The following is a 12,904-nucleotide window of genomic DNA, read 5'->3' as shown; positions in this document are numbered from 1 at the left end:
CACACACACACACACACACACACACACACACACACACACACACTTATGCCTAGGAGAAGCTGAACCATCTGCATCTGCGGCTGTGGCCGGGAGGACTGAATGGTAGGTCGGGAGCCACCTGGTAGCTCTGTTCCTGGAGCTGGGGGACCCAGCTGGCACCACCTGTCCAAGCTCCTGATTGACAGGTGGGACTGAGGAGCTGTCTTGCTACAGTGCCAGTGCTGTGGTTGGCAGGGACTCCTCTAGATCCCGTGGGGGCAGACTGAGACAGCAGCGGGGCTTGTGGCATGCCACATGGTAGCATGGGGGCAGGGATGTCTTCTCTTCAGTGACATGTACTCTGGACCAAGACTTCAACCAGAGTCCAAGTTGGCTAACAGCTCCTATGCCAAGATGGTGTTTGGCAGTGGCTATGGAAGGGCAAGGAAAATGACAAAGAAAAACCACTTTCAGAAGAGCTCTCTAGATTGGGTTTAAAGCTTGGGATTCCTCATTCATGGTCCCCTGCCACACTAGTGCTTGCTGGCATCTCCCCATTGTCCTCAGTTCGCAGGCAGGCCTGGGTGCCAGGGCTGAAGCTGCCGGGTGCTTCTCTCTTTCCTCTGGGGTCATTTCCAGTCACACCTTTGTGCGTCTTCCTAGTTCCCCGTCATTTGCTCCTACCATGTGGTGTCTGCTTAGCTGCCCTGACTTCTCTGGCAGGGCTCCATGTGGGGCACTTTGGCTTACGCTGGCTTCCTCCTGGGCTGATTGATTAGTTTACCCGTGTGCATGTGCGTTAGAATAGCCGTCTTGAGCTGGGGATGGTTCACTGGGTGAAAGCGCTTGCCCAGCAAGCCCAGTGTGATTCGGTCTCTGGAATGTATGCTGGAAGGAGCAAACTGCCCCAAAGCTGCTTACCGACTTCTGCAAATGTGCTATAGCCCACAGATGCATACATAATTGAAAAAAACATGGTAGGTACTTGGTTTGGAAAACATATGGCTTTCCTCCCAGAGACAGGGTTTCTCTGTGTAGCCCTGGCTGTCCTGGAACTCACTCTGTAGACCAGGCTGGCCTTGAACTCAGATCTGCCTGCCTCCACCTCCCAAGTGCTGGGGTCAAAGGCATATGCCACTGAGATGCCAAAGCTTTGAAATTCAGCCTCCATTTTAGAGAACCTGACCTAAGTTTGAACTCAGGTAGACTAGCAGGCTGGTATCTAGCATTAGTTTCCAAGTTGCCCCCAACAGAACCTGAACCTAGCTCCAGTCTCTAGGCCAATCCCCAACAAGAGCAGAGTTTCCAGGTTACACCCTCAACAGGACGAATGTCTCTAGGTTATTCCCCCAACAAAACTGCACCCCCAGGTTACAAGCTTACCCCCTGCCTAATGACCACCAATGCAGAGGGGAGCAGAAGTTAAGTCTATGATAGACTCCCAGCACCAGCCAATCATGTTAAAGGCCACAGGAGCTTTCCAATGAGATGCTTGCACACGCATTCCCTGCTTGCTGCTTACTATAAAGCCTTGACTCATAGACATTCAGGGCTTCCCTACCACCAAAACCGTCCTGCCCTGCGTAATGGTGGTGCGTTGGGGGGTGGCGGGGAAGGTTGCTCGGATAGAATAAAGACCCTGCTGTGAGTTGCATCAGATTGGCTCCTGTGTGTGTTTTGGGGAATCACTAACATTTCCCTGGCGCACCACCACCACTGCGAGGCTATCTGTGATTCCCCGTCATTGGTTTGTTTCTACTCCTCTCCTATTGCAGGCCTGATGTTAACCTTGCCCTCCGCCTTGCTGTCCCCACGGTTAGATTTCCCACTTAGCGCTGGCCACCCCAGGTGGCCACTGTGCATTTTATAAAACACCGGGCTTTGCCCACTTACATTGATCACGTAGGACCCGGGCAGCAGGAGCAGATAGTACTCTCCAAGCTTGTTGGTTCTAAACGGGCAGATGTGCTTTCTGTCCTGGACTTCCACAATCACATTCGGTAATGGAGCCCCACTCTGATCGAACACTTGACCCTTTACCCCTGCAAGGCAAAAAGAAAATGAAATAGACATGCCATATTTCCAGTCAGCGAGACAGTTCTGGAAGTCCGAGGACCTAGGTTCGATCCTTAGAGCCCACAGTGGAAGGAGAGAAGAGACTCCCTAAAAGGCTGTCTGTCCCCTGACCTCCTCATGTGTCCTGGCACAATAATAATACAATTTACAAGATTTACAAGTAAATAACACGTTTTACGGCACATGAAAGACATTTCCTTTATGGATTTAAGAAACACACCCCTAGTATTATCTGTCTTAACAGTGCTCACGAAAGGAGGGTCATTTTGATGCCTGTAGATCACAGTTGAGCTACAAGCCTGATTTATAGCCAAAATTGCTGGCTATAGGGTATTCAGTGTATGTTTTATCAAAACGGAAGCTCAGAAATGACTAATCCATTCCTGTTACTTCCAGGTTGTTTATTTGATCATTAAACGGCACTGAACACATGATGATGGTGGATTCCTTAGAAACCTGAACAAAAATGATTAACTTACAAGACAGTTGTCAATATATAAGGGTTTCAAAGGTTTGTCTTCACACTAGACAAGCTAAGTGGGAAGCAAAACTGTAACAGTGTTCCATGGCTTATGATTAGCAAAGGCAGCCACTAGGTGGCACTAAGTGGTAGAGTTACTGTTTAGCATTAAGCATTAAGTCCTCAAGACTGCAAAACAAAATAAATGATTGCAAATGTGAATTTGCTTTGGGTGATTAAAATAACTTTCTTCTCTTCCTCCTCCTCCACAGAGCCCAAGTTTAGACTGAATTCTTCTGTGAGTCCCAGTAGCCCCTCCGGAGTCATAGAGCAGGCTGGCGTGCAGCAGGGCAGATCTTTTACTCCAACTTCCGATCACACTGAAGTCTAACACTTTTGTGAGCTTTCAAAACAGGACACCAGCCTAAGAGCTTGACGCCTACACCGGCTTCTGTCCTCCAGGCAAAGAAAGGCCCGTGTGCTACATCAGAGGTTTCTCTTTCCCACAGAGGGCAGGTCTGAGCCTTTCAGATGAGTCACCATCTCAGACACACAAACTTTCTAGCACTTGGTGAACTCTTTCATTGAATGAACAGCGTGGCAGAGACCAGGGAGTGTCTATATAGGAGCATTTGCCCTCATCACCTACAGACAGTTCTCTCTGACATCATCACCTATAGACAGTTCTTTCTGACATCATCACCTATAACAGTTCTCTCTGACAGCGGGCAGGGCACTAATGTGGAGCGAGACTTTCTAGTAAGTAGCAACAACCACATCGGTATTTTGAAATAGTTTCGTTTCTTTTTTTTTTTTTTTAAGTCAGAAAAAAAAATTCCTGTCTTAAACCACAAGGGGGCAGGATTGACGTGCTAATAAACCTACTGTTATCTGAGTTTTCAGCAGATAACAGGGACAGGCAGGTGGAAAAATATTCTTGATATGGCCTAATTAAATGGACTCGTAAATTCAATATACCATCGCCAACAATGCTTATGCTATTATTTATTACTTATTATTTATCGGGCTGCACAGCTTCTGCACACTAATACCGAATTAAACATGGCATGCGAAGCTGGCCCTCATTCAGCGCTCTGTGGATCATCCCATCATCCCGATGGCTAGATTAAAAGGCGACAGAGAGGGCAGCGAGGGGCAGAACATATTCATGTCTTGTCACACCTCCTTGATGATAGTGACTAAAGGATCAGTATCGGGAGAGCCTTGATGGAAAGGTTCAGTTATTCCAGGACTCACAGGAAAAGGCCAGCGGAAACTGAAATGTCAGAATAACAGCCAAGGACTTAGCACGGTGATTACGTAAGGTGGAGGGAGCCAATGATATGTTTGTAATGTTATAAAGGTGCCAGCAGCACTAGGTTTTATTTTCAAATTTTTACATTTGCTTATTTACATATTTGTTGTCTTGGGGAGGCCCCCGTGCTCTATGGCATAAGAGTTTGGAGGTCAGAGGACAGTAGTCAGGTCTCTCCTTCCACCCTGTGGGCTCCCAGGATGAACGGAGGGCACCAGGCTTGGTGCAGGCGCATTTACCTGCAGAGCCACGCAGGGGGCTATAACTAGCCTTCTGTTTGGAGATGTTGCAAGAGTACATCCGGTTTTCCTGATCTTTTTGCCAGATTTGCATATCATTCCATATGTAAAATTGGGGGAACTCTGGGCTTTTACGCCCTCAAAGCTAGTGAATCATCCTCTCTTACAAACAGCTAAGCCTAGCATCTCTCACACACTGTAGATAACACATTGAGAATTCAAACCCTTAGTCCTGGCATAGAAAACGAGGTCCAGCCCCAAGCCCCCGGAGGAGGTTTTGTATATGCTCGACGCAAAGGTTCTACCCACGCTGTGAGTGTTAACAAGAAGATGTAGGACACAAACCTAGGTGCACCTGTTTTATATATTCGATCAAAGAGGCTTTGTTATCATTCCAAAAGAGCGGCAGCTTCTCCTCGCGAGGATATTTACAGCACGACAGCTCCAGGGTAATTTCAAAGCACTGGGCCCAGATGTAGTTGTAGTCTTGCATTCCCCCTGCAAAGCAAGCACATCTCATTTTTGTTAAGGACCAGTGGTGGAGGGGAGCCAAGTATCACGTGCCCGGGAGACGTGCGAATGAGCCGGTTGGGAGAAAGAGGCATTGGCTGTGAATTAACACATCCGTCACGTTGGGCTTCACAACTCATCACGTGACCAGACAGACACGGTGTCCCACGAGGTAGCTGGGGTGCAGCTGACTGAAACTCAGTTATGCACCAAAATTAAGTGAGAGATGGGAAAAGATTCCTCCCTCCCTTGAAATCCTACATTTCAAGAGCATTTTTCCCCTCTTAAATTGCATTCTAACTAGAAAGGAGGAGGGGCGTGGTTAGAGGGTAGAGGTCACATTTTATGTGGGTACAGGCTATTTTTAAGAAGAGGTTCAGAGGAGGACTGGACACGGTGTAAATGGGGCACTCATGTTCTCAAAGACATTTTAAGTTAAAAATATTGCAAAAAGGAAAATTTAGTTTATTGACTCTACTGCAAAAAGGTAGTGGGATAAACAGGCTGGGAAAGACAGCAGAATATAATTGGTTTTTAAAGTACTTCTGTAGGGCTGGAAAGACGGATACTGGTACTTTCCCAGAAAACTTGAGTTCAGTGCCCAGTACCTGCATCAGGTGGCTCAAAATCACCTATAGCTCCAGGCCAAGGGATTTGACCCCCTTCTTCTGGTCTTCTGCACACATGTGGCATAGACTCATGCAAACATACACGCATACACAAAAAACAAAACGAAAAAAGCAGATCTTTAAAAATATTTCTGTAAACTGTAACATTAATTAACTAAAGTCAGGGACACTGGGTTTAGAGAAATAATAATGTTTATATTACTGAGTTTTCAGGGTTTTTTTTTTTTTTTTTTTTTAGATTTTTTCCTAAGATCTTTATGCCATCCCATGGAATCTGAACAGTCCTTTAGGGCAGCAGGTCCAGGGACTCTTGCCCATGGGTGGCAGAGAGCGGCGTGCAGCCTTGTGGCTTTGGCCTTCTTCATAACAAGATGTCTCTGAGGCTCAGAGAAAAGATGCTACTGACTCTAGGAAGGCTCAGACACAGGTGCGTGTGGCTTCCAGCTGTCACTGCTCTTGTGTGCTTTATAATTCTTTGACATTAGGAGACCCTAAATTCAAATAGTTACTGCGTATTTTACAAGGCATGACATTTCTTATGTGACCAATCTCTGGATTTATGTGTCTTAAATTTTCATGTCTGAAAATTGTGTACTTAACAGAGAGGATTTTATTTCCTGGTGGTATGTTATATTTTATAGGAATGACAGCTTAGATTTGATGAAATGCAGTCCCCCCTCCTCCTCTTCTCTTTCTGTACTACAGACTGAGCTCTAGTCAGAATCTCATTATACCAGTTCAGTGGTCCACCACCAAGCCACACCATCAGCCCTATAGTAACTTTGAAGGAAGTAGATTACACGCAGTATCTGATCTGGTTTGAATGTGAAATGTCCTTCCACAGGATCATGTGTCTGGGCACTCAGTCCTCAGCTGCTCCTGGCAGAGGCAGGGCCACAGGGATAGGGCTAGCAGGTGCATCTGTCCCTGGTCTCCCAGTGGCCTCTGTTTCCCCTGCTTCTACCAATCATGCAAGTGTAGGGTAAATGATGCTCTGTCAGGCACTTTGTCCCAGCAATCATACCAGTAACCAGTACAGTACCCACCCCAGAGAACACATGTGTTCCAACAGGCACTGGAGAAGTTTAAGTTAAACAAAATGCTCAAGGGGTAGAGAGATGGCTCAGGGCGTCAGAGCACTGTCTGCAGTTACAGAGGACCCAGGTTTGGTTCCTAGCACCCACAGCTCACAACACACTGTAACTCCAGCTCCAGAGGTGCTGACTCCCTCTTCTGGCTGCTGTGGCACATGTGGTTTGCAGACATACACGAAGGCAAAAATATTCATATATATAAAATGAAAAAAATAAATAAAAATCCACAAAGGAAATGTCAAAATGTTAAGCAATCTTTATAGACCTAGATTCTTGTGACAAAGTTTTTTTTTTTTTCTTTTTTTTCTGGACTAGAGAGAGAGAGAGAGTTCAGCAGTTAAGAGCACTGACTGCTCTTGCAGAGGTCATGAGTTCAATTCCCAGCAACCACATAGTGGCTCACAACCATCTGTAATGAGATCTGATGCCCTCTTCTGGTGTGTCTGAAGACAGCTATAGGGTACTCACATGTTAAATAAATCTTCCTTCCTTCCTTTCTGTCTGTCTGTCTGTCTCTCTCTTTCTCTTTCTCTCTTCCTTTTTGTGTTGCCCTGGCTGTCCTGAAACTCACTCTGCAGACCAGACTGGCCTCGAACTCATAAATCTGCCTGCCTCTGCCTCCCGAGTGCTGGGATTAAAGGTGTGTGCCATCACTGCCTGGCATAAATAAATCTTTTTTTAAAAAAAGATTTATTTATTATTATACATAAGTACACCGTAGCTGACTTCAGATGCACCAGAAGAGGGCATCAGATCTCATTACGGATGGTTGTGAGCCACCCTGTGGTTGCTGGGATTTTAACTCAATACCTTCAGAAGAGCAGTCAGTGCTCTTACCCACTGAGCCATCTTGCCAGCCCATAAATATTTTTAAAAAGATTTTTTCTTTTCTTTCTTTTAACCCTATGGATTTGAATTTCTCTCTGAATACATTTTTGTACACGTGCACATGCACACTTGCAAATAACTTGTAGCAACTTTGGGAATTTCCACACATCTGGATTTCTGTCTTGGCAATTTACGGATGACCATGAAGGACAGTTGTGCCAGGGAACAGAAGGCCCTTTGTAGCGATGAAGATGGAGGAGCAGGACTCTGCTAGAGACCTGAGGTGAGCAGGAACGAATTTGGAAGGGCAGAAGGAATTTTCTGGTGCCTCTGCGTCTAGCTGGGCTCCCTGCCTGAACACCATCAATTGTGGTCTATGCTTATTTACCTCATCTGCAAAATTGGCAGTGGGCCACCCAGACACAAAAGTACCAGTTTGTGCTAGATCACTAGACAGCCCATGCACCCAAAGTGACAGCTGGGGAAGGCGCCTGTGGAGTGGCCTGTGTGCAGAGATGCAGGCTGCAGCTTGCTGTCAGCGGGCCAGGCCGACTCGTCTGGGAGGGAAGGCTGCGCGCCTCTAGCACAAGGTCATACCTCTTGCCCTTTCTCCCCAAGTCCCTCCTCAGGATTGTTAGTTTCCAGACACGTCCTGGTTCCTATATACCCCTGGGCTTCTGTTGACATTACTCGTTCCATTAAGAGGGAGCTAAGCCTTATGGTGCAGATCTGTCTGTAATCCCAGCTACTCCGGAGGCTATGGCTGGAGATTTGAAGGTTCAAAGTCAACCTGGGCAATTTAGTAAGCCCCTGTTTCAAAGTAAAAGGAAAAAGAGGGCTGGGGGTAACCCAATGATAGAGCTCTTGCCTAGAATGTGCAAAGCCCTAGATTCAATCCCCAGTATGGCCACCAAGAGGAAATGATGGTATATATAGTTCCATGCTCTACCACTGAATAGCCTTCCTTCCGAGTGAGTTTGCTCCCTACACCATCAACCCTCCTCTGCCTGGCCATCTTATTCAAGGGTGGGAAACCAGAACCCCGTCCCTTGGTTGCCTGAAGAACATTTCTTCACGATATCCAACTTCTCTTATAATCTGGAAGAAGACTGGCCACACCGTCTCCACCACTGCCTGGTCATAAATGGTGGGAGCTTTGTGGCAGCTGTCCTTGTAGGAGGGACTAAGTAGCACCTTCCTCTAAGATCTACACTGCTTGCTCCCTGCTGCTGTGGGCTGCAGACTCCTTCGCACACCTGTGGCTTTTCTAAATCTCTCTTCCTACTCTAAGGGCACTGTAACCCAGTTCCTTATATACATCCCACCTGAGGGCGAGGTCTGTGTCTTCCTTCTTTCTTGGCTTGGTTCCTGGATGCAGTACGCATATAGAATAAATGAATAAATAGGGAGAGAAGGAGGCCACGGACAGTGAGGAACATGCCTCTGCATCTTCCAAACCATCCGTCACCTCCACTGCTCCTGTGCTATTACGGGATGGAGACCTGACTGAGGAATACGGCCTTTTTGATACTCTCTGGGGCTTCCAGTGTAGGAACTGGAGAGCAGAATGAGGAAGAGGCACTCACCTTGCAGTGGGTACCAGGAGTAGCCGTTGATAATCCCGTTGGGGAAGTTCCTCTTGTTTTTACACTGATCTCCCTTTGTCATGTTGGGATTCCGGGAGGCGTAGGTGTAGGCCAGGTGTTGGAAAACGTCGTCATCCGGGGTTAAGCTTCGAGACAACAGTGTCCCCGTAGCTGTGTTAGAAAGACCAAGGGATGCGTACAACACACAGACACAATCTCGGCACACACAGACAGCACACAGTCAGGGCACACACAGATATTACTGGTTCCCACCTCCAGGAACACCTCCTCTATCTTCTTCCTACTTTTTAATGAACAAGTATTATTATTATTATTATTAGTTCTCACAAACTAATCAGTCTAGAAATGAAGGGAACTTTTCACCACGCTTGCCAGTTTCTGGAATTCGGCCATTTTCCTTAGGTGTTGGCAGGGGTTAACAGGTACCGCGGCCACATTTTCAGTTGTTGTTTGTTTGTGGTTTTTGTTTTGTTTGTTTTTGTTTTCTTGAGACACAGCCTCTCTATGTAGTCCCTGCTGTCCCGGAACTCACTATGTACACAGGCTGGTCTCCACCTCCTAAGTGCTGGCTCTTACACATAAACACACCTCATCCTACAGAGTCTAAAGCCGCAGTTCTCAACCTTCCTGAAGCTGAGACCCTTTAACGCAGTTCCTCATGTGGGTGGCGACCCCACAACCATACAATTATTTTCATTGCTACTTCATAACTGTAATTTTGCTACTGTTATGAATTATAAGGTAAATATCTGATATGCAGATGGTCTTAGGGGACCCCTGTGAAAGGGTCATTTCCCACCCTGCAAAGGGGTGGTGAGTGACTCACAGATTGAGAAGAGCTAGAAACAGTCAACAATGTTCACATGATTACAAAAAAAAATTGTAAAAAGATAAACCATTCGGGTTTTATTTTCTTCTAGCCACATAACCTAAGTTTGTGATATAATCTACACCTGGCTGTAGGATTTCACCAATGGTGGCCAACCACATTTCCCATCCACTGGTTAAGAATTCCAGGAAGAGCTGGCCATATAGCTTAGGTTGCACAGGGCCTGCCTAGGATGCAAAAGCCCTGGGTTTGATTCTCAGTATTTCATAAGCTGCCCGATGGTGCGTGCCTGTGAGGACCAGACGTTCAGAAGTTCGAGAGCACTCTCAGCTACACTGTCTGTTTCAGGGCCCCCTGGCATGCACGAGATTCATTATTATCCTTTTTCTCGCCCCCCCCCCAAAAAAAAAAACCCCAATCACAGGAAAGATTGTGCATGGTTGGGGAAATTAGGCTTTTTCTAGTCCAGTGAGAGAAGTTAAGAGTGTGGACCACAAAGTTCATTGGTGCAGTGCTTATAGCTCAGGCCTGGGGGAGGGGGGATGGCTGGGGGGGGGGTGGACATCACTTACCTTGTACGCCATTATCGAAGGGGTAACTGGCCACCAGGGCACCCCCATGGAGATTCGCAGAGAGGACAAATGTTTCCGTTTTCAGCCACTCCATGATTGCCAGAGTCTCAGGTTGCTTTGTTACATTGTTATTCTCAAAGGCATCAGGAAAGTTTCTGTTCAGGTCATAATTATTGTAGTTTTCCCTTTAAAAGAAAAGGATTTTGCAGAGTTTATTGTGTGGGTGTTTGGGTGTGTGGGGGCTTGGTTTTGCTGAGCACAGTAGGTGTTTATTGGTGTGTGTGTGTGTGTATATATATGTTTGGGGGGGGGGCGCGTTTAGTCTTGCTGGGCACAGACCGAAGGCTTAGGTCCCAGGTGTTTCCCAGATGTGACTTCAAGTTCAGTGGATAATTGCTTTGGAGGCCTCTCAGGAATCATAGCTAAAGTTCCGTCCCCTACTGTGTGACTTGCTTTGCTGAGACATTAGCTACTGTGACACATGCAAAGGCTGGGCAGTTGTTTGCGTTCTGGGGACTTTGTGTTCTTGGAACAGCGCCTTTTAGACTCAGAGGCACCGCTGGTAGCCACGTGTGGGCTCCATAAAACAATCAGAACCCAGGTGACAGGCCCCCTGAGAGCCCAGACACACATCCCCAGGCTGACTGTCTCAGACACCCACCCTGCTTTGCCCTTCTCAAACTTGCGATTTCAGAACCAACAGTTAATGAAAAGGCTCTGGTCACCATGCCTAGCAATGTTCCTTATACAGCAGCCAAGGTCAGAAACAGGCTACCTTACACAGAACGCTGGCGTGACCTCACCTAACCATGCTAGAAAAGTTAAAGAGGAAAGAAATCCAGTGGTGAGAGTTTACTTATTTTTGGCAAACGCCACAACTTTATAAACTGTGCAAATATGTGTGTATATTAATCACTGGAGAAACTCTAAACTCCCTGAGGCAGTTTGAAACAAAACGCACCATTGGACCACACTGTAACAGCCTTAGGCTCTTGGATTAATCAACCGATTTTGGAGGGTCTGTATATTATGCTAGGCTGGCGGTGGTTCTCAACCTATGCGTTGAAACCGCTTTTGTGGGGGAAGGGGAAGTTGAACCACCCTCTTACAAGGGTCACATACCAGCTAGCCTGCATATCAGAGATTTACATTACAATTCATAGCAGTAGCAAAATCACAGTTATGAAGTAGCAATGAAAATAATTTATGGCTGGGCATCAGCACACGTGAAGAACTGTGTTAAAGGGTCGCCGCATCAGCAAGGTTGAGAATCACTCTGCAGGGCAATGGGGAACTAACAGAGATTTAAAAACAAACAAACAAAAACCAAAAAACCCTGAAATGATAAAGTACTCTAAGTAGCTTGCAGTTGGGTGGAGAGAAAGACATTAAGTAAGAAATTAGACATTAGGGGCCCGTGAGATGGCTTAGTAGGTAAAGGTACCTGATGCCAAGGCTGGTGAACAAAATTTGACTCCCAAGACCCACCCCCATGGGGGAAAGGAAAGAATCAACGTTACCTCGAAGTTATTCTCTGAGTGCTACATCCCCACTGTGGCATGTCCTATACCATGTCCCACAAATAAATAAGTAAACATATATATTAAAAATTGTGTCTTGAAGGTAAAGTCGCAGAAGATCAGAAAGCAAGCACACCGGGGACTAAATATAGGATATGTGGTCAGGGAAGGAGTTTTCATAAGAATGCTCTTCCGGGGCTGGGGAGGTGGCTCAGTGGTTAAGAGCACTGACTGCTCTTCCAGAGGTCCTGAGTTCAATTCCCAGCAACCACATGGTGGCTCACAACCATCTATAATGGGATCTGATGTGTCTAAAGACAGTGACAGTGTATCCATATATATATAATAAATAAGTTAATAAATTAAAAAAAGTCCCCCACCCTCCAAAAAAAAGAGAATGCTCTTCCAGCAATATATGTGGGTGGAAACCGTACCTGAGCTGAGAAAGCACCCCTGGGGGTTCCAGGAGGAATATCAGAGAGCCGGAGCAGGGAGAGGGAAGAATGGTCAGCAGAGGCAGAGGGACTAGGCAGAGGTGCCATGTTTTATCCTACAGCAATGGCAGCCTGGGTGGCCCTGTGCTAGGCACAGGCTCTGGGGTGAGGCTTCTCTGTGAGGTGAGTCCTCTTGCTAGGCGAAATGGGTGCCTGCTGGGAGACCAGCCCATCTTTACCTGCCATTGCTGTAGTAACAGTCGGGTTTCTGGACAGCTTCGAATCCATCGGGGTTCATGGAAGGCATGATGTGGATCCGGGTGCTGTCAATCAGATGCGTGATTTCCGGGTCTTTCCTGTAACTGCTCACCAGATAGTCGATCAGGTGGAGCAGCAGTTCTCGCCCCACAGTCTGCGCGCAAAACAGGAACAGGGCGGTTATTATTATTAAGTCAGGAATAAGAAAACGACTCCGCGAAGCACAGATCCTCCTGTAGGGGTCTCGACATTTCATATCTTAGATCAAAGTGTGTTCGGGAGACAACTGGTTTTCAAGCATACCTCAGGGGCAAGGGCCAGCTCACTGCCCGCCGCTGGGGGTTCTTTCCTGAACGTTCAGGCACTTGTTTGTAAATCATCTATCTGCTCTTGGGGTGTGTGTGTGTGTGTGTGTGTGTGTGTGTGTGTAGAACAATGTAGACATAAAAGAATTAGAAGTTCCTGTCATGGTGGTTTTCATTTCCTTGCCTTCCAAAAGACAAGAACATGGCGCACGGGAAACCAAGCACCAGGTTGTTTTTTTTTTTTTTTTT

General features: G+C 46.7%; 1 protein-coding gene across 1 annotated transcript in view; it reads right to left on the bottom strand.

Moving 5' to 3' along the window:
• Positions 1 to 12,904, bottom strand: part of Cpm (carboxypeptidase M) — a 50,853-nt gene that overhangs the window by 2,446 nt on the left and 35,503 nt on the right. Inside the window, exons 4-8 of the mRNA XM_021175295.2 lie at positions 12,332 to 12,504; positions 10,139 to 10,323; positions 8,717 to 8,887; positions 4,415 to 4,567; positions 1,873 to 2,021 (exon numbers count right to left, since the gene is read on the bottom strand). Coding sequence (XP_021030954.1) covers positions 1,873 to 2,021; positions 4,415 to 4,567; positions 8,717 to 8,887; positions 10,139 to 10,323; positions 12,332 to 12,504 — 831 coding nt within the window. The remainder of the gene's footprint in view (positions 1 to 1,872; positions 2,022 to 4,414; positions 4,568 to 8,716; positions 8,888 to 10,138; positions 10,324 to 12,331; positions 12,505 to 12,904) is intronic.

This window comes from Mus caroli, chromosome 10 (assembly GCF_900094665.2).
Source record: "Mus caroli chromosome 10, CAROLI_EIJ_v1.1, whole genome shotgun sequence".
NCBI classification, from domain to species: Eukaryota; Metazoa; Chordata; class Mammalia; order Rodentia; family Muridae; genus Mus; species Mus caroli.
Note: the sequence above shows the minus strand (reverse complement) of the source record. Positions and strands in the feature narration are given on the sequence as shown.